The sequence below is a fragment of the Euleptes europaea genome, chromosome 2 (assembly GCF_029931775.1).
Source record: "Euleptes europaea isolate rEulEur1 chromosome 2, rEulEur1.hap1, whole genome shotgun sequence".
In the NCBI taxonomy this organism is placed as follows: Eukaryota; Metazoa; Chordata; class Lepidosauria; order Squamata; family Sphaerodactylidae; genus Euleptes; species Euleptes europaea.
In genome coordinates, this window is record NC_079313.1 from 42,774,603 (window position 1) to 42,802,144 (window position 27,542).

At 45.2% G+C, this 27,542-nt stretch overlaps 1 protein-coding gene across 3 annotated transcripts in view; it reads left to right on the top strand.

The window, feature by feature from the left end:
- The first annotated feature begins 22,204 nt into the window (after positions 1-22,204).
- CDC14A (cell division cycle 14A) overlaps positions 22,205-27,542 on the top strand; it is a 130,670-nt gene continuing 125,332 nt past the window's right edge. For 2 of the 3 annotated variants that reach the window (XM_056867698.1, XM_056867699.1), the window contains exons 1-2: positions 22,258-22,343; positions 23,234-23,324. In XM_056867698.1, the coding sequence (XP_056723676.1) occupies positions 22,283-22,343; positions 23,234-23,324 (152 nt within the window). In that variant the 5' untranslated portion in view covers positions 22,258-22,282. Of the gene's footprint in view, positions 22,344-23,233; positions 23,325-27,542 lie in introns of all 3 variants that reach the window. The other variant, XM_056867697.1, reaches the window with a different exon arrangement.

Here is a 27,542-nt window from a genome sequence, read left to right on the forward strand (position 1 = left end):
TTCTTCCAATACAAATTTCCCCCTTCCCCCCCCTTTTCCTCCCCCCACGGACCAATCCATGATTTCATATTTTCAGCCATGAGCATAGCCTTTTTAGTTTTACTAAAGTCTCTTCGTTGGCTTCTCCTCTTTTCACCCAATTAATGTATGGGTTCCACTTAGTCTTCAGTTCCATTTCTTCTGTTTCTCCCATCTGTTTTAAGTATCCCAATACATCTGTTTGCACATATTTGAACACGTAATTATTCCACCTGTCCATAGTCCACTTTGTTTTATCTTTCCATCCAAAAGCTATAACTGCGTGAGCCGCTAATATCATCGCTTTAAACATCTCTTGTTCACTCTTTTCTACCTTCTCACACCCCATTATTCCCATAAACATCAGGTCTACAGTTACTTGAAGTCTAATCTTAAACAATTCTTTAATTTTACTAAGTATTTTGTTGCAAAATTCTATTACCCTTGGGCACTCCCACCACAAATGTGAGAACCACCCCTCTTTTGCGTTACAATGCCAACAATTCGGTCTCATTCCTTTGATCATATGTGCTATTTGGGCCGGTGTTCTGTACCACTTCAGCATTATTTTCCTTTCCAACTCTTTATATCTATCCATCTTCAACATTTTAATACCCTTCATCATTTTATTCACCATTTGTGTTGACATTGTGGTTTCTTTTGCCCATTTTGCCTGTATTATTCTAATCATAAATTCTTTATCTCTTATCATCATTCTGTATATTTTCCCTGCTAATCCTTTTCTAATATATGCTTCACTCTTTATTAACTCTTCATTGTCCTCTCTTTTCATACATTCTCCCCATCTTGTTTTACTGCTTCATATAGTCCCCTCAGTCCCAGCCAATGTCTTTGGCCCACTTCATCTAATACTCTCTGAAAAGGTTTCAAATTTCCTTGGTGATCTAATATGTCCTTCACTCTATAATAACCCTTATTTTTCATTTTTAACCCTAAGTTACCATCTATGACACTTTCTTTCACGCAGACTATTGGGGTCCATCTTGATTGTTTGTTCATCCACTTCATTTTCCATTTCTTCCAAACACTCAATACTGCCCGTCTCGGGCCCTTGGTTAATCGTAAAGCTTTATTTAAATTTTCTGTAAATATCCCATATTGCCCCATACCTTGATTTAATTCATTCTTTATCTTATCCATTTCTTATTTTCAGCTCCCTCAATCTCCATCAATGCTTTTAAATGAAATGCTTCATAATACTGTTGTAATTGTGGGAGACCCCATCCGAATTCCTCATGAGGTGCATAATTTTCTTCATTACTCTTGCCTTCTTTCCTCCATATACCCATTTCCTAATAGCTTCATTCCACGCACCCACTTGCCGTGAATCTAGTTCCATTGGGAGAGTCTGAAACAAGTACATCATTTTTGATATTATAAACGTTTTGGCTGCCCTAATTTTATTTAATATACTCAAGCTTTTATTCTTCCATTCCTCCATCTTCTTACTCATCTTTTTCCATATCTCCTTATAATTAATATTTACTATTCTTTCTATATTCTTTGGTAACTGTACTCCCAAATATTTAATTTTTTTAACGCCTGTTTTCATTCCTGTATATTTCCTAACTTTCTCTTTTTCCTTTTTCATTCCATTGAACCACATAATTTCCGATTTTTTTATGTTTACTCCCAGCCCTGAAATATTCTTGAAATCTCGCAAAATAATCATTAGCTCTTTAAGACCTGCCAATGGTTGTTCCATTATCAATAATATATCATCAGCGAACAGATTAATTTTCACCTCCTCTTTTCCTATCTTATATCCCTTTATTCTTACACTGTTACGAATTCTATCAGCCAATGGTTCCATTGCCAATGCAAACAGCATAGGTGACAATGGACACCCTTGTTTGACCCCTCTTTGTATAGGGATCTCTTCTGAGTGCCCCTCATTTACCCATATTATTGCTTTCCCTCCTCTATAGATTTCTTCTATTGCTCTCAAAAAAGGACCTCTGAATCCCATCTTTCCCATTACCTGTATTAAATAATCATGGTTTAATGTATCGAATGCTTTATAAATATCCAAATTTACTATTGCAAAGTTCCTCCTGTCCTTATGAGTCAGTATATTAATTACATTTCTAATAGGGTGCCCTATATACCTTCCTTTGACAAATCCATATTGGTCTTCTTTATTCAAATTTGGCAAAATCTTTTCCAAGCGGTTCGCTAATACTTTTGCAAATATTTTGTAGTCCTGATTCATTAAACTAATTGGCCGATAAGAGCCTAACTCTAATGGGTCTTTCAGGTCTTTTAGTATAGTGACTATCTCTGCGCTTTTCTAAGATTCAGGGGTATTTCCCCCTTTCCATATATTATTACATAAATTGCATAGCTCAGGAGCAATTAGTTCTTTCATTTCTTTATAAAATTCAGCTGTGTACCCGTCAAGTCCTGGCGATTTTCCATTCTTCAAACCTACTATTACATCTAATATTTCCTGTACTGTAATTTCTTCATTTAACCCTTCATTCTCTTCCTCCTTCAATCTTTTGTTTACTATTCCCCCAAATTCTGCTTCCTTCTCTGCTTTATATAAATTTTGATAAAATTTAGCAAAGCCTCTTACCGTATATACTCGCGTATAAGCTGAGTTTTTCAGCCCCAAAAAAGGGCTGAAAAAGCCGGCCTCGGCTTATACGCGGGTCAATACGGTAGAGGGGGGAGGGAGGGAGGGGGGAACTTACCGCCGCCATTTTTTCTCTGCCGGGAGCGGCCTCTAAAGGCCCTCTGCGGCCGCGGGGAGGGCGCTCCGCCGCCCCCGCCGGCTTCTCCCGGCCGGGAGAGGCCTTCAGAGGCCCCCTGCGGCTGCGGGGAGGGCGCTCCGCTGCCCCCGCCGGCTTCTCCCGGCCGGGAGAGGCCTCTAAAGGCCCTTTGCGGCCGCGGGGAGGGCGCTCCGCCCCCCCCCCCGCCGGCTTCTCCCGGCCGGGAGAGGCCTCTAAAGGCCCTCTGCGGCCGCGGGGAGGGCGCTCCGCCCCCCCCGCCGGCTTCTCCCGGCCGGGAGAGGCCTCTAAAGGCCCTCTGCGGCCGCGGGGAGGGCGCTGCGCCGCCCCCCGCCGGCTTCTCCCGGCCGGGAGAGGCCTCTAAAGGCCCTCTGCGGCCGCGGGGAGGGCGCTCCGCCCCCCCCCCGCCGGCTTCTCCCGGCCGGGAGAGGCCTCTAAAGGCCCTCTGCGGCCGCGGGGAGGGCGCTCCGCCGCCCCCGCCGGCTTCTCCCGGCCGAGAGAGGCCTTCAGAGGCCCCCTGCGGCCGCGGGGAGGCTGCTCCGCCGCCCCCGCCGGGCCGCACCACTTCCCGCCGCCAGGAGCGGCCTGGGGGGGCCTCCTGCAGCTGCAGGAAGGCCACCCCCGCCGGATCCTCTGCTTTTGCCATCAGGAGCCCAAAAGGTAAGTCTGCGCAGGGAGAGAGGGGTGATAAGCCGACCCTCGGCTTATACGCGGGTGCCTAATTTTTCCCCATTTTTGGGGAGAAATTAGGCACCTCGGCTTATACGCGGGTCGGCTTATACACGGGTATATACGGTATTTTTTTATTTACATATACCTGTTTCTTCCCCTCTCCTATAATACTTTCCACACTATGCCTTTCTTTTCTTTTCTTCAAATAGTTTGCTAATCTTTTCATTGTGTTTACGTTGTTTCTATGAAACTCAATTTTAATTAGGGTATCCCTCTTCCATAAGAATAATTCATCCTGTTCATCCATCCTTTTCTGCATCTCTCTAATTTTTTCCTGGATGCTACTATCATATCTCTTTCGTAACTCCTGTTGCAATTCATTAATTTCTTTCAAACTTTGGTTCCTATTTTTGTTTATCTCCTTTCTATGTCTAATTTCTTTAGATATATAGAAATGCCCCTCATAGTTGCTTTGAAAGCATCCCAAACAACTTGCTCCTTAGCTGTATTTTTGTTCTCCTTAAAAAAATATTTTATATCTCTCTTCATATCCATTCTATCTATCTATCTCCCTCCTTAATATATTATTTTTAAATCTCCACATTCTCCTTTTCTGCTCTTCCCCTATTTTAACCTCCATTGTAATTGGTGCATGGTCAGACACCCAAATTATTCCCGTTTCTGCCTTTATTACTTCTAGCTCACCCATGTCCTTAACCAGCACATAATCTATTTGGGTAAATTTTTCATGCCTTTTGGAGAAGTATGTGGGCTGACAGTCTCCCCCAACCACTTTGAAAACATCCTATTTTCCAATTATTTAAATTTATTTTTTTACATTGATGTAGGTCCAGATTAAAGTCTCCTGCTAAGATTAAGCGTCCTTGAAATTTATGTAGTTTTCTAAAAATTCCTTCAATAAATTTTCTCTGTCCTTTATTTGGTGCGTATATATTTACTATTGTAAACTTTTCTCTATTCATTTTAAATTTCAAGAATACATATCTACCTTCCCTATAATTATCTGCTCCATTATCTCTATACTCATACTGTCATGAGTTAGTATTGCCTCTGGATTTCCTCGTCCCCCTTGCCTCCACTGTGGTCTGCCATCTGGGTATATTTAACAAAGGTTTTGCATCCTTTTTATCTTTATGTGTTTCCTGGATACATAATATGTTTATCCCTTGTTTCTGTAGTATATTTTTCAATCTATACCTTTTTACATTTGAGGCCAAGCCATTTACATTCAAAGAAAGTAATTTAATTGACTCTACCATTCCTTATTAGTTTTAAAATTAAGGTGTGCCCATGGTCCCTCTTTTTTTTCCCTTTGTTGGTCCTCCCCCTTCCCCCCTCCCTCCCTCCCACCCCTCCCCTTCCCCCCTCCCCACCCCTTCCCTCAGAAGATGTTGAAAATACCAGGGGTTTTCACACTTCCCATCTTCTTTCTCAATGGAGCTCTGCGTTCCCCCCTTATGCCCCCCCTTAACAACATTTTACCATTCTTGTTAAGCCCCGTGTAAATGCTTGTCAAAAGGTCAACAATTAGTTTCACTTAAAACAGTTTAATATCTTCCTTCTTTATTCTTCTTCGGCTTATCTCTGTTTGCACTCCATAGTTCCAATTTATCAATGTGGCTCTTTTTTTCAAACATACTTGTACTTCAAGCCGTTGTTTTGCCTTGTCTGGGTCTCTTGGCTCTGCTTTGAGTCTGGCTGGGTCCTGGTTCCTTTTCCTCCTCCTCTTCTTCATCTTCTTCCTCCTCACTCTGTAATTCCATCGATTCCCTGGACTCCTGTTCCAAGTTGCCTGCATTTATGCCAAACTTCTCCAGCATTTTTAAAGCCTCTGTTGGGTTCTTTGCTTGGTGCAGGACTCCATCTTTATATACCAGAATCACTGCTGGATAGGCCCAGGACAGCATTATTCCATTATCAAACAGCTTTTGGGCATATGGTTTCATTACTGCTCTCAGCTGCAATGTCTCCATTGAAAAGTCCTGTCGAACTACAATTTTATTCTCTTTGAATTTCAGGTCTTTGATTTTTCTCAAGGCTTTATACACATACTCCTGCATTTTTTCCCTGGCAAAGGCAACTATTACTTCACGTGGGTTTGCTCCCACTGGGGGGCGTGGTCTCAATGCCCTGTGAATTCTTTCCAAATAGGCTGAATTTGCACCCCCAGATCCTGGAGCCAACTTACGAACGTTTGTTCCAGTTCCTGTGCATTCACTTTTTCAGTAAAGCCCTGAAAACGAAGATTTTTTCGTTTCTGTCTGTCATTTAAAGCAGCCAGCCTACTTGTTAATTCTGCTATTTTCTTCTTGTTGGTTTTTGATCTTCTCTCATTCGCTTTGACTGTCTCTTTAAACTTTAGCAGTTCAGTGTTTGTTTTTTTAACTTCAGCATATAAATCATTATAATCCTTTTTAAAGTTTTTCTCCAGGCCCGCAATAGCTGACATTATATCTTTAATGTCCTTTTTGGTAGCCATTTTTCTTACTCCTCCTCCACCTCTTCTGCTGGTAAGCCGGAAAAAAAACAACTCACAGTCCGAGCAACAGCTCACTCACCATAAATTTTCTTCCCAGTAATGTTGACCTTTTCTTACAACAAGTAGTTGTCTTTCCAATCAAACTTTCACCATTTAAGGGCTATTTAATTGCTTTCTCCTTGGAGGGGGTAGAGAAGGGCTGCTAAATTCCTTCCCGCATGAGCAGTTCACTCAGCATGTCCTGGGTGACAAGAATGCGCCAGGGCTCCTGAATCAAGAGTTCCCTGAGTGTTGAGAACCATGTTCCGCGTGGCCAATCAGGAACCACAAAGAGAACCGTCACTCATTCTTGGTGCACCTTCCTCAGATGATGGGATGATGGCAAGGAAAGGCATATAATAAGCGTGTTGGCCAGGGGGACATCAGGGCATCCTCCTCTGCTTCTGGATGGGCATATCTCAAAAAGAAACGAGTCTGGCGATTTACTGATGATGCAAAGAGGTCCACCCTTGGTATGCCAAATCTTTCTGTAATCTGAAGGAAGGTCTCCTTCAATGACCATTTGCCCTTGTCGATGACCTCGTGACTCAGCCAGTTGGCTTGAGATTGCCCTGAATGTGCTCCTCCCTTATTGATTATAGATGCTTTTCTGCCCAAGCCAGAATGCTCTCGGCTTCCAGATGTAGAGATGAGGACCTGGACCTTCCTTGCTTGTTCACATGTACCTTGGCTGCTGTCTGTTCATATTAGCACATGCTGATTCTCGATGATGTGTTAGAATGTCATCAGGGCTCTTTTTATCGCTCTGAGTTCTAGTCTGTTGATGTGGAAGATCATCTCTTTCTGCAACCAAAGACCTTGTGTCAGATGTTGATGTATGGTCGCTCCCCAGCCCTCCAGGCTGGCGTCTGTGAAGATCTGGATGGTCGAGTCATGCAGATAGGGTTGTCCTTTCTGTAAATTGCTGACCTTGGACCACCACGTCAAATGCTGGTCGATGCCAGTAGAACCAGATGCAAGTTCCTTTTTTGGAGTATTTGAGGTTGATAAGGTTTTAGGAACCATTGTAATGCCTGTGCATGTAACCAGGCCCACAAAACCGAACCTATGCATGCTCTCATTAAGCCCTGAAGATAAGCCAGGGATGACAACCGCACCAATCTTGCCCTGACAGTCTGCTTGATCAGCTGGGAGATCCTGGTGATCTTGTCTTTCAGGACAAAAGGTCTGTTGCATCTGGTGTCGCTTATGACTCCTAAGTACTGGAATCTCTGGGATGAGGAAAGGTTGATCTTTTCACTGTTGATGAGGTATCCATGATCCTCCAGTACTGGATGTGTGTTGAATGGCCAACTTATGTGGTTGCACACACCAGGATGTCGTTGAGGTAAGGGTGGGTGTGGGTCCCGTTTCCTCGATTAGGCCACCAATGTCACCAGTACCTTGGAGAAGACCCTGGGAGCCGACAATAGACCAAAGGGAAAAGCTCTAAACTGATCATGATGTATCTGATAGGCAAAGTGGAAGAATCTTCAATGTGTCGTATGGATGGGAACTTGCAGATATGCTTCCATCAAATTGATGGAGGTCATAAATGTCCCGGGATGAAGGGCCTTGACAATGGAACGCAAGGTTCCATCCGGAAGTGGTTCTGTTTGATGAACCTGTTCACCTGCTTGATGGCTAATATTGCATGCCAGCTTTCTGGTCCAGGCAATGGCTGTCCTGGCAATGAGGGCAGCTGTAGCTGAAGCCAGAATGGAAAGGCAGAATCCTCATGGGCCTTCCTAGAGGCGAAGTTGGCCCTCCTATCAAGGTATCCTTAATTGAGCTAATGGCATCCTCTGACAATAAACCATACAGAAGATCCAAGGCATGTGGTGCCAGATTGTATAGTTTCTTAGTGCTGACTGGAAATTGCTTATTTGCTAAGGGTTTATCCCACTCAACCTTCAACAAATTTTCAAAATACTCTGGAAAGGGGAAGGCTCATTGGAAGTTTTCAGCCTGGGGGAAAATTCTTTGGTACCTTTAGGTCTGGTTTTCCCTTTTGTATCTTCCCCGGAGTCTGAAAGGTCTAAAGCCATAATAACTTTGGCAAGGAGATTCTGATCATCCTTTCCTGAGAATAGCCTGGCTTGTTGTTCCTCTACCAAGACTTTCCTCTTCTTCAGGAGGAAAAGTAGGATAGAAAGCAGTAAAAATAGCTGAAAGAAGGGAAGGTTTTCTTAGTCTCTAGCGGTTGCCACTGCAGAGCTACTTCTGCTGCTGCTTCTCCATAGCAAGGCAGGAGAAAAACTGAGCAGGCAATTCCCATCCCGGAGACAGGAAGAAGAAGTTTGATCTTGCCTCCCTGAGCACCCACAGGGAATCACCCGACGCTCAAGATGCCCTCCTCCTCAGAGTGAGAAAGAATTGTGGTTAAATGAATTAATAGGGCTACCTATTAATGTTCGTGTACTTTGTCCTATGCCCATGGAAGGAAGTTGCTCTCTACTTCTTTGTACTCCTTAGTTTAACAAATAATGTGTCTATGTTTTCAAAATGGTTTTGCTGCATTTCTCAGGCCAAGGGACGCATGGTGCAATCCTAAGTAGAGGTACATCCTTCTAAGCCCATTTCCTTCAATAGACTTAGAAGGGTATGATGACCCTGTTTAGGACTACACTGCCACTGAATTCCTTGAGTTGCCTGATTCTGGAATAACTGTAAAACAACTCCAGGTTTGTATAACTTGTACTTGGCTTGCAGTTCTTTAGTCTGCAATGCTCTTGTGTCTCCTGCTGCAGCATGAGACCAGGACCAAAATGCAATTGCTCTGCCATCTTATAGATGAATTTTGTTAAGCCAGGCCCCTTTGGGATTGCTGTATGGAAATTGTAAGGCCACACATGGAGAACGTGTCACAGCTGGTATACAGGTGCAACAAGAGGGAAAGGCACAGTTCATATGTGGCAACAACCCATGGTTTGTCATTACATGAATAAATCGAAGGAATCTTTGAGCTCATGCACTCCCCCCTCCATGCATGACTTAATAATTAGACACACATTTACTTCCAAATCACCAACTGTCCCCCCCCTTCCCTCCAAAGCAACATTCCAAACCATGATTTAATCCTGGCTTGGAATTCAGATTTGGAAGGAAGGAAGGAAGAAACAATAGTTTGTGGTTTGGACAGCACTTCAAATTACAGTTTGCTGTGAAACTAGAAATCAGTCATTGTAGAGCTGCATGTGAAACAGGAAGGAGGAATTGACAGTGCACCTAACCTGAGGATCCTCCCCTGTTTGTTTCTGTAATGACAAACCATGCTAATGTCCTTCAAAGCATTCTGGTTTCCATAGTCCTGTCTCTCTTTCTGTATATTCAGGGGCTGCAATCCTTTATTCAGTTGCATGCACTTCACTGAAGCCAAGATCTGGAATCCCGAGTCTATACAGTGTATGGGCAAAAACGCACGGTCACTTACTGCGGTTTCTGCCCAGTTTCCTCCCTGTTTATTCCCAGTTTCACCCAGGATCAAATCCTCGCAAATGAACGGCACTTGATTTGCTGCTGGCTGAGTGATGTGTCAACCCAAAACGAACCCGGATTTGCTATCGAGGAGCCAAACCGTTATCCCTGGCTTGTCTCACATAAACACGAGCCGAGTCTTCCCGCGTCACAACGGCCCGCCCGCCTCCAAACCCCTCCCCTCACAACCCAACCGTCTTGTTTGAATTTTTTTCCTCGATATACCGCAACATAGAAATATCGAGAAAATGTTTTTATTAAAAATTACCCCAACGTTGTGTTGAATGGGACAGTGCTTGCTTGCAAAGTGTGGAAAAAGGTGTGATTTCATTGATAATGGCTGGTATGTTGAGAAAGTTCAACTTTCCCGGAAGTGGGGCGTGGACACCAGAGCCGTTACTCTCCTACCCGCCAAATTTTCCCACTCTCATACCATTGCCCATTGGCAAGGTACCATAGCGCTATGGCTACTCTTTTCTCCACGGGAACGGGGTCTCGCATTACAGTCATCTCCCTCATAAGCCGCCCTCGCAACTCCTCCACGATCTCAAAGAAGGTGGCATGGGTCATGCGAAAGTGTTGCATCCACTGCTCATTGCCCCAGACCCTAGAAACCAGGTGCTCCCACCAGTCCGTGCTTTTCGGGTATTGCCAGTCACGGCGGTATGCGGGGACGCGTGCAAGGGTGACAAACCTTCTGCAGGATTGGTGGGTGAACAGCCTGAAGGCTCACAATCGGATCATTTTCCCACCTCTTGCCCGAAGGGACAGCTCTCTCGACACTCTTCTTTTGCGCCGTCTCGCCAAAAAAGAGGAAGTGCTTCTGATGCAAGCGCAGAGAATTTGAAAAGCCACCTGCAGCTCTCCTGCCTTTCCCCCTATAGTCGCCAGTTGTCGGGAAAGTTGGACGACGGTAACTGGACCTATTGAAATGTCGATATATCGACAAAGTTTTCCCAAATTTTTTTAAAAGGGGGCGCGCAAGGCTGTGGTTGGCCAGTTTGAATCGACCAATCACCAGGGGGAGGGGGTGTTGCTGAACGACCAGGAAGTACATGGCTCCCGCGTTTTCTGTTTGCACGGATGGGGCAGCTCACGGTTTTGCCACGGATCAACAAGGGTCATGCGTACAGATTCTCCCCCGGTCCGGGTTCATTTAATCCTGGCTGGAATGGGGAGGAAACTGGGCAGAAACTGCAGTAAGTGACCATGCGTTTTTGCCCTAAGTTCCAGGTGTGCACAGTCATGGCTTCTTTGCTTGCGTTTTCACACCAGGAGCCCTCCTCCAAAAACATGCAACTACATTTATATCTCTTCTGTGTTTTAAATCCAATTTACTTTTCAGAGGGATCCTGCTGGGTAAAGAAAGTAACAACCAGCGACGCTGGTGTGGATCTTTTGACCTGACAGTGTAGGATTGCAACCCACATCCATAGTGTATCAGTTATACTGGTGACATGTTACAGTTTAGAATCCTGAAAGGCTGGCAATGTCTAGACCTGGCCTGCATAAGTTGCATCCTTAAAGCAGTAATGGCACATCAGCCATGGAGGGTGCAAAAATAAGAACTCGTATCATGGCAAGCGATGTAGGACCTGGAATTCAACTGTGCTTCTCTGTTAGACATCACTAGCGTGCATTTGTTCAGCAGCCTGCAGATATCTGAAACTGGTGGCTGATGGACTGCTGCCTTGAGGATCCAATAAAATAAATGCTTGGCTGTAGAATCTGAGCCCACAACCCTGTATATTAAGGTGCCATATACTTCTGTTCTTTCAACTAAAAGCTTTGTATTTCTGTTCCTATATTCTTTTCAAGAAATAAGCCAGAAAGAAACTGCTATGTCAAAAATATTTCTATTGTACAATACAGCAGCAATTGCAAATGTGTTTGTTTAGGTCAATTGTATTTGATAACAGAATGTACATTTTTGTTCAAGTCCACTGTGTTCTGCTCCTTTATATTGATATGCCATTTTTTGTTCTGTTTCTTAATCCTTATACACTGCTAATAAAGATGTGTAACGATGACCCTGAAATGTAATTGTTGGGGGAAATGAATTGTATTAGATGGAAAGCAGCTAAACTCCTTAAATCCTTATCTTAAGCGTGTTCTCTCAGAGATCACTATCAATGGAACTTGTTCCGCAGCCGCCTGATCTTTATCTATATTTACTTATAACATATAATCCACAACTTTGAAAAAGCCATGCAGCCCCTTCCTGTGCTTGATTACTTGGGATTTACTCCATAGTACATGTGATGGTACTCTTCTCCAGTCATTGCAACATGCATCCCAAAACCATCACCTAGTCCTAGAGTGTATGGAGAGGCAAGATCAAAAACTCTGAAATAAATGGTCTTGGGCACTGCAGAACAATTACACCCAAGAGGTTATGTTCGTTACCTTAATATAGCTGGAAGATATGTTGTATGTCATGGGTGGGGCAAATTTGGCTTCATTTCAATCTGAGCTCTGCTCCAAGCCTGTGAAGTGGGTACATCGATGCATTTGCCTGGGTAAACAAGGGCAATCATTCATTGCCAGTACTTTTTTTCCTAGATACTGTTTAAATGCTGGTTCCCATACCAAGGACAATATCCTTTAGGTAGGTTGACGTAGCTGCCGTGCAGGAATTCAACTACGGTTCACTCTATAATCCATTTCAGTAATCAGTGTCAGGTATTTATTTACTTCATTTATACCCCTCTTTTTCCCCCAGTGGAGACCCAAAGCAGCTTACATTGTTCTCTAGTCCATTTTTATCAACCCTGTGAGGTAGGTCAGACTGAGGGTATGTGACTGGCTCAATGTCACCCAGCGCACTTCCATGGCAGAATGGAGATTCAAACCTGGGTCTCCCAGATACTAATGTAACATTCCAACTACCTCACCTCACTGACATTGGTTGGCAGTGGTGTCCTATGATCTGAATAGAGAATGCGTCCAATGGTGTATAGAATGCATTTCTCTCAACCCAGCGCAAGTCAGTGTGGTAGAGTTGCTAGACTGTTGCTCTTGAATGTGGGAACTCGGGTTCATATCTCTGTTTAGCTACAATACTCACTGGGTTGAAGTCTATCTCTTGGTGTGACTTATTGCACAAAGTTGTTCTGAGACTGAAGCATTACTTTAAGCTCTGCTGAGGAACAGCAAGATACAAATTCAACTAGTAAATAATAGCTACAGCGAGTCCGTTTACCAGGAATTAAGGAACAGCGCTTGTTTGTCATATGCTAGGACAGCCTTACAAACCTGAGCCTCAGTACCAATCTTTTTACAAATTAAATGCTACGTAGTGGATTAAACTGTTGAGACTAAGCCTGCCTTGAGCTCAATGAATACACTGGGGTGTGTGGAAGGAGAATCCTAGATAGCCTCTCCTACATACCAGGGAAATGTTTTTTCCCTGTGTAATCCTGTTGACCCATATTTAAATATGAAAATAGTGAATGGGGGTAGAAGAAGAAGAGTTGGTTTTTATATGCCAATTTTCTCTACCTTTTAAGTAGAATTAAACCGGCTCACAATCTCCTTCCCTTCCTCTCCCCACAGCAGACACCTTCTGATGTAGGTGGGTCTGAGAGAGTTCAGAGAGAACTGACCAGCCCAAGGACACCCAGCTGGCTTAATGTGTAGGAGTGGGGAAACCAAGTCAGTTCACCTGATAAAAGTCCACCGCTCATGTGGAAGAGTGGGGAATCAAACCCGGTTCTCCAGATTAAAGTCTACTGCTCTTAACCACTACACCTCGCTGGCACCAATTTCTGGAGGACCAGCAAACAGCTGGCACCAATTTCTTCTAATGCAGGGATACACAAGCCCTGGGTAGTCCGACGTTGCCTGATCTTGTCAGATCTCAGAAGCGAAGAGTTAGCAATAGTTAGTACTTAGATGGGAAACCACTGAGGAAGTCCATGATTGCTCCGCAGAGGCAGGCAATGGCAAACCATCTCTGTTCATCTCTTGCCTTGAAAACCCTACAAAGTTGCCATAAGTTGGCTGTGACTTGACAGCATTTTACACACACACCATGTGTGCTGACCACAGCATACGAGACCATTTCGGCCAAACAGCCAAGGCTCTGGTGGCATTTATGGGGCCAGCTATGAGGGAGCCCCTCATCTCCCAGACCTGCACAGCCACCAGCCGAGTCTGAGGCAAATCCCTGAGATGCTGGGAGCTCTGCTGGGGCTTGGCTTGCTCCAAGTATGTCTGGCCAAATACAGCCCTCCTCTCCCCCCTCACTCACCCCCCATTTTGTTTGCCGGTATACACTTAGGTGTTGCATTTTTTTCCTGCACTTGGGCCAAAAAGGACACCTACCCCTGTTGAAGTGGGGGGAAAGTATTTTTCCATCCAGTGTTGCTTGCTATGACTACAACTGCATGAACCCTCTCCATTTGACCAGCAGGTGTCACTCTGAAGGAGCCCTTAGAAACCACTAAGGGAGAGATTGACTGTTTATTATGGGGTATAGTCTGTGTGTGTATGTGTGGTAGATATCACAATGATCAAATCAGCATTGGCTGCCACCCATACCATGGATTTAGTGCACAGAAGTGATAGAGAACATCTGGATAAAGAGAAACTGCGGAAAACCATTTTTGAAAGATAAGGTTTGGTAAATTGGAAAACAGTGTACACAGTGTGTAAAAGTGGGGATGTGTGGTAAGCCATACATAACTGATTTTGTACCTCCCAGCCAGAATCGATTGACTTATGAAGGCCAAACTGGTGCTTTTAGAAGTCTTTCGTGGTGGAACTGTTATTAACCTGAACCATGAGTGAGCCAGAGTCAAAGAAGACCAATCAGATGCAGCCGAAGCAGTGAGGCTGTACACGATTGGCTGCCCTTGGGCTGGGAGTTGACCTATGTAATCTGATGGTTCCCTTCAAGTGTAACTGCCATTAAGGACAAAGATGTCTTCGAAAGCTGTAAAAAGGTGGGGTCTTCCAATTTTTTTAAACAGTTTTTCTTATTAACCTGTGAACTTTACATGAATTCTAATTTGGGAACAACACCCAGACTCTCAGAGCCTCTCTGTGTAAAAAGATTAATCTCTTCCAGCATCCGATGCTCTGACCTGCGGGAGAAGCTATAAAGGAAGGAAGTAGGGAAGGACTTATTCACAAGAGCAGTCTTTTCATTATGTATTTTAAGTATGTTGCCAACTGCCTGGCGGAAAGTTCATATCCTTTTAATAGAGGCTTAATGGGATGTGATTTATCTCTATGAAAAGCTTCACTTGCCCATTCCCACACATTAAGTCTCTTTTAAAGGGTCAACACATTTTTCTCCAGGCAGCTAGCAATCCTAACACTGGGCAATTACCATACCTTGGGTTTTACCCTCAATAACCTTAGAAACCCTTCTCCATGTTGACATACTATTTGGAAGGTCTATGTAATGTTTTGCTTCTTTTCTGAGACCCCTTATAGGTAACACCTGCAATGGCCCCTGGTTGTAGTGTTTTGGGATGATGTGTTATGCTACCTCTTTGCCTTCCTTTCACACTTCCTACTTATTTTTGCTGCCACCAAAAGTTCTTGCCTTAGAATTCTTAGTTGGGCCCAAAGAACAGGATGGCTTAGTTGTATATGGTAGATTGACAGAACTGTCAGCACGTGCAGGTGGCTCTGAGGTGAAAAAGGTGATCCTTTACATAAAACATTTGTTTTCACTTAAGCATAAACAGAGTTTATTTTGAAGTAAAAAAGGATAATGGTTTCAGTATGGTTTATATGTGTAATGGTTTCAGATTGCTGCAGTTCTTCTTTTGCTAAAGTTCCTTAAATAGACCTAGCCACAAAGGCTTGGTTTCCCCACCTGTCCCTTAAGGCTAATAACTTCCACAAAGATTACGGATTTCTAGTACTCGCCACAGCACCTCACCCAGTCTCTTCGCCCTTCTCCCCTATCTCACACACTAAGGTCTTTTATGCATGGGCTGGATCTCTCTGCTTGGACCTAGGTCCATTGCACATTAAAGAAACCCGAGTTGGGGAAAACTGTATGCATTGGCTTGAATGATCAGGGTTGAAACTGTGCTAATTGAACCATGAATACAGAAAAGCAGTCTCCCAAGCTCAAATCAAGTCCCATCCCTTTAAATGCTGCTCTGTAATTGGCTTAGCTCGCAGTGCCCCCCCATGAGAGAAGATTTTCTTTCCCCCAAACCCAACTGCCGCATAAAAAAGCATTTTAAGAACAAAAAACAAAGCAATCTAAAAGAAGGGGGGGAGAGAAATCCAAGCCTCGTTTTAAAAAAGCCTTTCTTTTGCTCACAAAGAGCTCTGAGGTAGCAGGAAGCACTTGAATCCCCGCCTCTTTTCACACTGCTCCATGATTGGCTGTGAGAGAAGCCAATCTTCTGTTTTCCCCTGCATGCTGCTTTGAAGAGGGGGTTGGAAAAGGGAAGTTCAACCCGAGAACTGAGTATGCTCGCTCTGTGACTCCGGAATGAGCCAGGATGAACGGTTTAATTAGGGCCAGAAGAGGAATGGGAAAAGCCGGGTTCATTTTGTGTCGAAACAGCGTTGAGCTTCCAAGGAACAAGGTAGCGTGCATACTGAAAAATTTGATCCTGGCTGAAACGGGGAATAAAGGAGGTTAGAGCGACCATGCATAAAACACCAAAGCCTCTCTCCAAACCAGTCAACTATGCCCACTAGGATAGAGCTACCATCCAATCATAACACACTTCAATCATTCATCCAGCCCCCCCTTCTTAATCTAGAGGCCTGCATTGTAAACCACAGCAACATACATATAAAACCCCACGTTAAAACACAGAAATAACACACACAAAATTTACATAGCAAAATAAACATTCAGAAAGTTGTATTAATTGTGCCATTATTATAGTATTCTCACTTGCTATCGTGTGCCCATGAAGCTTAGGCCAGGCTGGTTTTTCTAGTCAGTAGGAAATCCTATACTTTGATCACTCTGTAGCCACAATAATTGTATGATCAAAAATATTATGTGACCTCGGGACTATCCCTGATGCATGAAACCTCTTTCTGGAAGCCAAAGGCTGTAATCCTACATGAAGTTACATGGGAATAAGCTCCACTGAACTTGAAGGGATTTCTGAAAAAATATGATTGAACTCATGATCGCTCAATGTGGGTTAATTACATCTTAACATCTTTTATCCAAGCTGGCATTCAGAATGAGAGCAGTTTTGTTTTCCAGTCTTTTAATGTATGTTTATAAATAGAGTGAGGATGCTAATTCACATTTAATAAATGTGTTTGTGGAACACAGTTAGTGGTTAGTGTTAATGAATTAAAATATAATATATGGCAAAAATAACCACCAAACAACACTGGAAATTCAAAGTTATAAACTAAAAGAATTATTTAGTGTTTCAAACTCTCTCATTTTGAGGGGTTTGTGCAAAGGGTTTGCATATGCAAATTTCAATATTCTTGAATATCTTCTTGTACCTAGCCAATTGCCAGCCCAATCAAGTCACATATTGAAAGTTGCCTTGAGTCCTGTAAGGTAGAAAAGAAGCTAATAAATGTTTTAAACCAAATAATAATAAAATAAGTCTTAATCTACCTGTGGTTGTTAACTAATGTTTCAATTCTGAAGCAGCGCATTCATGCATACCTTTCCAGGGCTATATCATGCTCTTTTAATTACTACCTTATTCTCATACTTCAGACAAAAGGATACAAAATATTTTCTAATTAGAAAGCAGCGACTCCTCAGTCTCTGTAAGACCACTGTTGTGACATGAGGCCAGACTTCAATCTGCTCTGCCTGCCCAGGCTGAACTCCAGCTCTGCATTGGCTTCTGAGGTAGTAGACCAGAACACCAGAGAATTAGTCTACACTCCACCGGGATCTATGGGAGTCAACGAGGCTGCTGGAGGCCAGGTCTCCCCCCATGGATTAACCAGGATGGATGTGGGTAGACCTGGATGATGGAGAACTAGTCTACCCTCACTGGAATTCATTCAGGTAGAGCTGACCTCCAGAGGCCAAAGGGAGTAGACCCGGCTTATGGAAAATTAGTCTATCCTCCACTATCCATGGTAGTTTACCTGGCCTCCAAAGAACCAGGCCAAGCTCATTGGGGTGTATACACGCAGACCTGGATGATGAAGAACTGGTGTATCCTCACAGGAATGCATGTGGGTACAGCTAGCCTCTAAGGTCAGGTCTCCTGGGCATTTGAATCAATAGGAGTAGTCCTGGTTTATGGAGAATTAGTGTATCCTCCACCAGGATCCATGGGAGTTGACCTGGCCACTGGCGAACTGGTTAACTGGCTTTGGAATTAAAGGCAGTAGACCTGGCCTCCAGTGGCCATGTCTACCTGCCCTAGGAATCAGTAAGGGGAGACTTGACATCTGGGGATATTTCCCACTGCAGCTGGAACACTAAATATCATCCCAGCTGGGAAAGCCTCCCTCCAAGAGCACACTCCACAGCCCTTCCCACACTCACCAAGACATGCCTTGCCAGAATTTTATCTACCACCCCTCCCAAGCTTAATTCTATGCCCCCACACTCCCTACCGTGGTTTAATTCTCAAACCAACCACCTCTTCCCTGAGCTTATTTTGCCACCCCATCCCACTATCCTTTGCTAGCTTAATTCTCTGTCACCCTTTTTTCCTGAGATTTATAGGTAATAAAATGGATTTCAATAGGGAGGTGTAAAGTACTTCACCTAGGCAGAAACAACATAAGGATGGAGATAGCTTGACAACAGTGCATGTGAAAGAGCTCTGGGAGTCTTAGTGGACCACAAACTGAACATGAGTCAACAGTGTGATATGGCGGCTAAGAAGGCCAATGCAATTCTGGGCTGCAACAATAGGAGTATTGAGTCTAGATCAAGGGAAGTAATACTACCACTGTATTCTGCATTGGTCAGACCTCACTTGGAATACTGTGTCGAGTTTTGGGCTCCACAATTTAAGAAGGATGTTGACAAGTTGGAGTGTGTCCAGAGGAGGGTGACCAGAATGGTCAAAGGTCTGGAAACCATGCCCTATGAGGAGAGACTTGGGGAGTTGGGTTTGTTTAGTTTGGAGAAGAGAAGGTTGAGGGGAGACATGATAGCCATGTTTAAATATCTGAAGGGATGTCATGTTGATGAGGGAAATAGCTTGTTCTCTGTTGCTCCAGAGACTAGGACACGGAGTAATGTATTTAAACTAATAGAAAAGCGATTCCACCTAAACATTAGGAAGAACTTTCTGACGGTGAGGGCTGTTCGATGGTGGAATGCACTGCCTTGGAGGGTAGTGGAGTCCCCGTCTTTGGAGGTCTTTAAGCAGAGGCTGGATGGCCATCTGTCGGGAGTGCTTTGATTGTGGGATCCTGCATGGCGGGGCGAGGGTTGGGGTCACTGGGGATGTGGGGGGGAGGTAGTTGTTAATTTCCTGCATTGTGCAGGGGGCTGGGCTAGATGACCCTGGTGGTCCCTTCCAACGCTATGATTTCATCTGCCTCCCTGCCAGCAGCAGCCCAGTCCCAGGGGAAGAGGCCCAGTGCCCTCAGAAGCCCAGCTCTTCCTTCCCAGCATGATCTACAACTGTGCCCTCCATCAGTTTCCACAGCAGCACACCTGACTAACAAACTGTTCTGTCCTCCTGGAGGCATGGGAGTTGACCTGGCCTCCAGAGAACCGGGCCACCATTATCGGGATGCATGCAGGTAGACCTGAACAATGGTGAACTCTTCTGAAAGCCTTTGGAATCAGTGGCAGTAAATCTGACCGCTGGAGGCCACGTCTACCCACCATAGTAATCAGTGGGGGAAAACCTATTTTCCATGGATCTTTCCTGCTGCAGCTGGAACTCTAAATTTCTTCCCAGATGAGAATCATCATTTTTCCTTACATGGGTTGCTGACAACTTTAAGGGTATAGCCAGTTGTAGTTATCACCTTGGGTTACTGGAAATGTGTCATCAGCTAGCTGAGAACCATGGACTATATATAGTCCAGTTCCTATGACAATCTGAAACAATTCAAGCCTCTTTGTCCATACATAGACGTACAAGAGTTGATCACCCAGCATTGCAAGTGTTCTTGATTGTAATTTCTTGTTTAATTTCCTGTTCAGTACATGAAATACTCTTCTCCAGCTTTTAATGGATTTGTATTTCCCATGAAATAGCAGAAAAGACAAAAGAACAAAGGGGCAGCCGTCTTCTTGTCATGTGACTCAGTGCAGCAAATGGAAGCTGTGTCTTACCTTACTATATTGGGTTGGGATATGTTTCTTCAGCTTTTATAAATGTACAAGAAGGGGACCTGTGAAGACTCAAAGGAAAAGGAAAATCCCATCCCATGTTATCCCCCCCCCAAAAAAACCCCACATACCAAATTCCCCCTTTGGTCACCTGCTCCTTTAAAAAAAATGCATATCTCAGAAGCCAAGCAGGACTGACCCTGGCAAGTACTTGGATGGGAGACCTCCAAGGAATACCAAAGTCGTGATGCGAAGGCAGGCAATAGCAAACTACCTCCAAAAGTCTCTTGCCTTGAAAACCCTACGAGGTCACCATAAGTCGGCTGTGACTTGAAGGTACTTTCCACCACTAATTAATGTAGATGAAGCTAATGAACTGAGGGCTGTATTTCCATGGAAATGTATTTGGAAACTCAGTGTAACCCTGATAGGATGTTTTGGAAGTCATTAATTCATGGGATCATCAAAGGTCAGAAGCAACTTGATAGCATTTAACACACACACAGAGTGGAATGCATTTCTGAATAAACATGCCTTAAATAGAGTTGCATAAATGTTATGTCTCAGGTGTGAAGGTTTCTTTTTCAAAAGCCTCCTTAGCCATTAAATTACTTTAAGAAAACTATTTATTAGCCTGAATCTCCTAGCTCTACCACAAGAATACTGGCCCAGTGGGTAATGTTTGGGTAAGCTCTGAACACTTCCATTGCAATACAATGCTGAGTTCTAAGCCTACCGATGGCAGCTCTACATAGGGGTTGCATTGCTGGAGCTATACAAATACTAATCATCATTCCCATTCCAACAGTGCAATCCTGTGCGGTGACTCCAATTGTAAATCGTTTGATTTCAATGGGTTTAGAGGGGAGTGACTGAATACGACCATACTGTTAAGAGCGGTGATAATGCTGGTTTTACATAACATCCGATGTTCAAAGTTTCCAAACCATTAGAACAAACGGGTTTAGGCCGGAGTTAAACTCAGCACAGACCTGCACTGTACTGAAAAAGTGAAAAACCGCCCCTTACGTTTTTGCACAACTAGCAATGCTAGGGATCCACATGACCACGTAAAAGGGCAGAGGCCTAATGCCCGAGCCTATAAACGTTTCTATTCCTTGGCTCCACCATCAACCAAAAGGGAGACTGCAGCCAAGAAATCAGAAGGAGATTGAGACTGGGAAGGGCAGCCATGAAGGAGCTAGACAATATTTTGAAGTGTAAGGGTGTGTCACTGGCCCCCAAGACTAGATTAATTCATGCCATTGTCTTCCCTATTACTATGTATGGGTGTGAAAGCTGGACAGTGAAGAAAGCTGATAGGAAGAAAATAGATTCCTTTGAAATGTGGTGTTGGAGGAAAGTGTTGCGGATTCCGTGGACTGCCAAAAAAACAAATCAGTAGGTTCTAGATCAAATCAAGCCTGAACTGTCCCTAGAAGCTAAAATGACTAAACTGAGGCTGTTGTATTTTGGTCACGTCATGAGACGACAAGAGTCACTGGAAAAGACAGTCATGCTAGGAAAAGTTGAGGGCAGCAGGAAAAGAGGGAGCCCCAACAAGAGATGGATTGACTCAATCAAGGAAGCCCCAGTCTTCAGTTTGCAGGATCTGAGCAAGGCTGTCAAAGATAGGACGTTTTGGAGGACTTTCGTTCATAGGGTTGCCATGAGTCGGAAGCGACTTGACGGCACTTAACACACATAAACGTGCACTTGGAAGGCATTCCCGCTCCCCTCCCCCAAAGAGGCTTCATCCCAGCCGAGCGTGCAGCCATGCCCGAGCCCTTATGAGCCCTCCCTTGCACTATGGCAATCCTGCGCTCCGGACTTCCCAGCAGGACGCATGCGCAGAGGGCGAAAGCTCGGCGAGTTTCACGAACAGCCCGCGACGGCGAAAAGGAGGAGAAAAGCAAAGCAAAGGCTTCCCTCTCAGGCCTTAACAGGGACTGGGAAACATGGACAAAGAAGGAAGCGGGCCCCCTTGCCGGAGGGCCCGGGCGGGGGGGGGGGGCAGAGGCCGAAGCGTCCCCCGCCAGGCTCGGGCCTGAGACGAGCCGCGCGTGTAACAAAGCCCTGGTAACGCGGTTGCTACCGCGGCGCCGGGCGCCTGGTAACCGGGCGTGGCCCCTTTAAGCCGCCGAGGGGGCGGGACGATTAAAAAAAAAACACGCACCCTTTTTTTCCACCCCGCCCTCTCTCCGTCCGGCTGCCTGCCTTTTCCCGCCCGCCAAGCTGCTCGCTGGGTCCTGGCGCCCTCCTCTTCCTCCTCCTCCGCCGCCGCTTCTCTCCCCCTGTCCCTTTTTTCCGCCGCCGCCTCCTTCCTCGCGCGCGGGCGCCTTCCCGTCCCATGCGGCCCAAGAGGCAGGAGGAGTCTTGGGCGGCGGCGCGGCCCCCGGCGGCCGGCTCTGGACATGCCCCGATGCCTCCGCCGCCGCTGCCGGCGCCCCTTGCGCTAGACCCGGCCGGGTGGCGCTGCAGCCTCCACTGCCCTGGAAGGAGTCGCCGCTCTGGGGGCCGCTCATGAGCGCCGAGCCGCCCTCCCGCGCCGCCGCCGCCGCCGCCGCCGCCGCCTCCTCGCAGCTCCGCGCTCTCTTCAGGATGGAGCCGCTCCCGCCCGCCGCTTGCGAGCAGCTGGTGGGAGCCTGCGAGTTCCTCAAAGGTGAGGGGCGGGGGGCGGGGACCCGGGTCCGCAGAAAGCGCCTCAGGGACCTGGGGGGGGGGGCGGCGGCACCTCAGCAGCGGCTCTTCCTCCTCCACCACCACCCCTCCGAGGTGGGGGGGTAACTTGCTTTCCTTGCCTTGGAGGCACCTGCCTCCCTGAGAGGGAAAACGGCGCCCTAAGGCGACGCGAAACCTCGCCCGTGGCTTTCGGGGGGGGGGGGAGGTAGCAAGAAAGGAAATGAAAAAGTCGAACTTTTCCCATTTTATTGGGGTGGGGGGTGGCAAGAAAGGAAATGAAAAAGTAGATCTTTTTCCACTTTATTGGGGTGGGGTGGGGTGGGGGGTGGCAAGAAAGGAAATGAAAAAGTCGAACTTTTTCCACTTTATTGGGGGTGGGGGGTGGCAAGAAAGGAAATGAAAAAGAACTTTTTCCACTTTATTGTGCTGGGGAGGTGGAAAGGAGAGGGGTGGGGGGTTTGCTTAAAGGCTAACACGGTTGTATTCTAGCATTTTTTATTATTATTATTATTATTATTTTGTGTCCAGTTTTTCAGATCTGGCGAAGCGGACTCTGATCTCCGAAAGTTTATGCTGGAATAAAAATACTGTTGGGTTTCCCAGATTCAGATCTCTTATTTTGCTTCCGACAGACTAGGGTTGCTTTTACTTCTCTGTAGTTGAGTGGGGGGTTTACTTCTTACTTAACATGTTTAGGATTACATCTTTAATGGGACTTCCTAATCCTAATTTCAGACAGCTGTGTTCTGATGTTCTTCCTAATGAGGATTGTGAAATACTTAGTAGTAAATGATAAACTGTGAAACAGTGGGTTTATTGAAAATTACCATACTGCACCGACAACTGTTCTCTTCCACCCCTCTTTTCCAGACCGACTATATTTTGCTACTTTACGGAACAGACCAAAAAGCACAATAAACACCCACTATTTCTGTACAGATGAGGAACTTGTCTATGAAAAGTAAGCTCTTGGCTATGATTTTCGCCTTTTTCTGTTGCTTCCTGCATTGCCTCTGCTCACTTTCATTTTCCATTTTGTAGTGGGGGGAGTTTCTCTGCAGTGTGTTGACAAGTAGACTTCTTTCCTTCTCTTAGATGTGCAAAAAGAGTATCTAGAAGTGAACTATACTGACTGTGCATACCTGCATGTGTTAAATGAGCTACTTATAAAGTTCTAGAGTGCAACTGCATCTTAAATAGAAAATGGTTCCCCCCTACTTAGTTGAATGGATCGAATTTATGACAGCTGTGAGAACCTGGAATACGTTTTGTTTTTAAAGCACCCAGATCATTTGCAGTAATCCCCACTCTTAAAATCTTGTTTCTACCTGTCCTAAAGAACTTAGTTGTCTCTTTCTACCATTTGACAAAAAGATTGGCTGAGCTGTTTCTCTACACATGCCAGTTGTATTTGATTAGTGATTGACCATAATAATGTATGTTGAATGCTTAAGTATTGAATGTAGTGTTTCATTAAGTGGTTACAGTAAAAAGAAAATTAAGAGTGTGGTTGAATTCTGTGTGGATTCTTAAAAGTCTTCAATTTTTCTGTCCTACAACATTTTGGAGCACTTCCAGTCACAAACTGTTATCAGAGAACTCTGACTGCCTCAAGAAGTGCTTAATTATTGACTTTGTAAAACGTTGTATAATGAGAATTTCTTTCATTAATCATGTAGCACACTTCCCTTCCTTTGAGGTATAGCCATGGCCTTGGAGGCCCACAAGACTTAATATAAAGCAAGGGAAGAGACTGAAACTATTAATGTAGAAAAATTACTTGTTATGACTTCATTGCCAGTAAGTGATCTGCAGCACTGTAATGAAATACCAGAGAATCAGAGAGAATTTGAGGTAGGGTAGATTCTTCAAATGTTAAATAGCATGAACCACTGGTCTGTCAAGTTAGTATCATCTAATGGCAGTGTCTCCCCAGAGACTTGTTGTTTTTTTAATCTTTTTGGTGGGTGCTTGGCATTTGTTTGTGTTCTAGAGTTTTGTATTTGGAACTCATATTTTTTTAACTAGAAGTGTAATGGGGGTGTTTGCTCACGACTGGTTGACTGGTGCACTGTGCATAACCATGGAAACAAGAACCACTGGATGCTCTTGGGATTGATTCACTTTGGAAGTTTTCACTTCTGTCCAATCAGGGATGGGTGCAGACCCACAGTAAACTGGCTACTGCTGTGTATGTCTGTCTTTACCTGAAGTGTTTCCTTTTTAAAGTATCTTATGTTTCTTGGTTGTAATTCTTCTGACTTTTAAAAGTAACCAGTGAAACTGCTTTAAATGGCTTTTTTAGTTTCATTCTTAGGGTCGTGCTGTGTATTTGAGAAGACTGTAATTGGCCTAGTCTAAATATAAAGCAGAATTAGATGGTAGAATGCTGAGGTGGTAGAATCGGATGTAGTATTTCCAACTGTCTGGGGGGGAATCATATTTTTAATGTTAACCCAGATTTTAAAAAGCCTGCAAATAAACTATTAGCACATCAAGGCAAGTTTTAGGCTATTTGCATGTTGTGTTAGCTTGCAGGGGATTGTTAAAAAGGATAACTTTGAAAAATCCTGTCTCTCACCTGAAGTCTTAGGTGTCCATTCTACCACCTCAGCACTCTATCACCTCCTTCTGCAGCATGGGTAGACCAGTGTCCTGCATACCAGGTTGGAGGCAAGTACCAGTCCACAACTGGTTTCTCAGCAAGGGTTGTAGAGTTCCAGTCAAAAGCCAAAGTCCAGAAGCACAGCCCAGAATCATAGTCCAAGGTAGGGGTCCTAGAGTTTAAAGAAGGCAGGTAACTGGTAGGATCATCAGCGAGATTGCAGACATATTGATCCCAGACTGGCTGCAGCCTTATATAGGGAGTTTCCCTAAAGGTGTTGCTTGGTTCCACTTCAGGCTTCTCCTCACAATATCAGTTCGCTCCCCCATTCGTGAGGAGTACTGGGGCCCAGATCATGTGATGACTTATGTGTTTCTCCTAGCATTTCTTTAGCAGAATGGTGGCCTTGCCACCACGTGCACATTCCTGCATCTGGTTCATGCCTCACTCCTAGCCCTTCATCTCCTGTGCTCCTGAGGTGCTTCAGGAGACCGTGGGCTGGTCCATTCTGGGACTTCCAGGCCTGAGGACCCTGCTGACTCCGGGTCTCTTTGGGGAAGTATTGGAAAGTCAGTCTTACTGGGAAGGTATGACAAGGTGGGGCTTGGGGGCAGCTTGTCCTCCTCCTCCCAGGATGGTCCATGACAACCAGGCTAGCCTTCCTGGCTATAAAGTCATGTTGACCGATCACAGATGAGACCTCACACTTCAGTTGTAGAGTACTGAAGGGTCTCCTTACTATTTTCTGATGCTTTGTGCCTGGTCCAATAAAATATCAATTTTGTAACTGGAGAGGATAAGGATCAATTATTTTTAAAAACGAAGCCTTATTTTTTGTTTCTGCTTCAGCTACAGCACATTTATTTTAATCTTGTTTAAAGTGTAATCTGAATGTAATGCAAATACAGTCTCTTATAACCAAATTTATGACCTACTCATAAAGGGTTGCTTTTCTTTGTGATGAAACATCTGTGGGGAAAACATCTGTATCAGTTACATATATGTCACTTAATACTGGGGGCCAGAAATTGGCAAATCATCATAGGTGTCAACCACTGAGCTTTCTGGATGAACTTCCAGCCCTTGTATTGGATGATCTCTACAATGGGCTCAGTACTCTAAATAGTTATGATTCTGCCCACCAATAAGGGAGCATGAATATTTACCTTCCATCTCAAGAAAAGACACTGATCTGCTCAGTAACTACTACCATTTCTCTGCAATGGTACTTCCTTGACAGGGATTCCAGTCTGAGCACTGCTTGAGCTGCTAATCCATGAATAGATGATTCAAGAAACAGTGCCCATATCGAGTGTACTTAAGTGTACTGCCAAGTAGGGCAACCAGTGGGAATAAAAAAGAATGAGGCTAAATTGTACAACAGACATCCAAATATTACTTTGCGAGAGATGGGGAAGGGGAATATGATCAAGGGGGTTGGTGGTGAACCAATACAAAAACTTTCATCCAATGATGGAAATTGGGAGCTGATGTAGAGTTGTTGTCCAAAGCGTGCTTAGTTAAGTTAAGGCAGCTAAACTTCTTTGATGTTAGCGATGATTACCTCTGTCTTGAAGTTTGAGTACTACAGCTTCTAAATCAAATTAAGGTGTGCCTTAAGACCAAATGATAAAGACTCTATTAAGTTAAGTTTTAGACTTTATTTTATTTTGATTGATTTCCTTTCCTTTATTATTAAGCTCATATGACCAAGATCTTGAGCATGAAGAATACGTAAAACAATGTTAAAACATGATAAAATCTTAAAAGACTTAAAACATTATACCGTATATACTCGCGTATAAGCCGAGTTTTTCAGCCCAAAAAAAGGGCTGAAAAAAGCCAACTCTGCTTATACGCGGGTCAATACGGTAGGCGAGGGGAGGAGGGAGGAGGGATAGAGGGAGGGGGAACTTACCACCGCTGCCGCCACCATCCCGCACGCCTTCTCTGCGGCCTGGGAGAGGCCTGCAGGGCCTGCCTGAGTGCAGGCAGGCCCCGCCGCCCGCCCCCCCGCGCCTTCTCTGCGGCCTGGGAGAGGCCTGCAGGGCCTGCCTGAGTGCAGGCAGGCCCCGCCCCCCCCGCCGCCCCCCCCCGCGCCTTCTCTGCGGCCTGGGAGAGGCCTGCAGGGCCTGCCTGAGTGCAGGCAGGCCCCGCCGCCCCCCCCCCCCGCGCCTTCTCTGCGGCCTGGGAGAGGCCTGCAGGGCCTGCCTGCGCTCAGGCAGGGCCCCGCTGCCGCCTCCAGCCTGCGTGCCTTCCCTGCCGCCACCTCCAGCTGATCAGCGGGCCTCGTCCTCCCGGTGAGTAAGGGGTTCACGGGCTCTTCTCCCTCCCCCCTAGGGTGGCGCTGGGGTCAGGGTGGGTGTGGAGGGCCCGGGAGGGGGTGGCACTGGGGTCGGGGTGGGTCTGGAGGGCCTGGGAGGCCGGGCGGGAGGGCGACCTGGGGCAGGGGCATTGTGTAAGCCGACCCTCGGCTTATACACGGGTGCCTAATTTTCCCCCATTTTGGGGGTAAAATTAGGCACCTCGGCTTATACGCGGGTCGGCTTATACATGAGTATATACGGTAATACT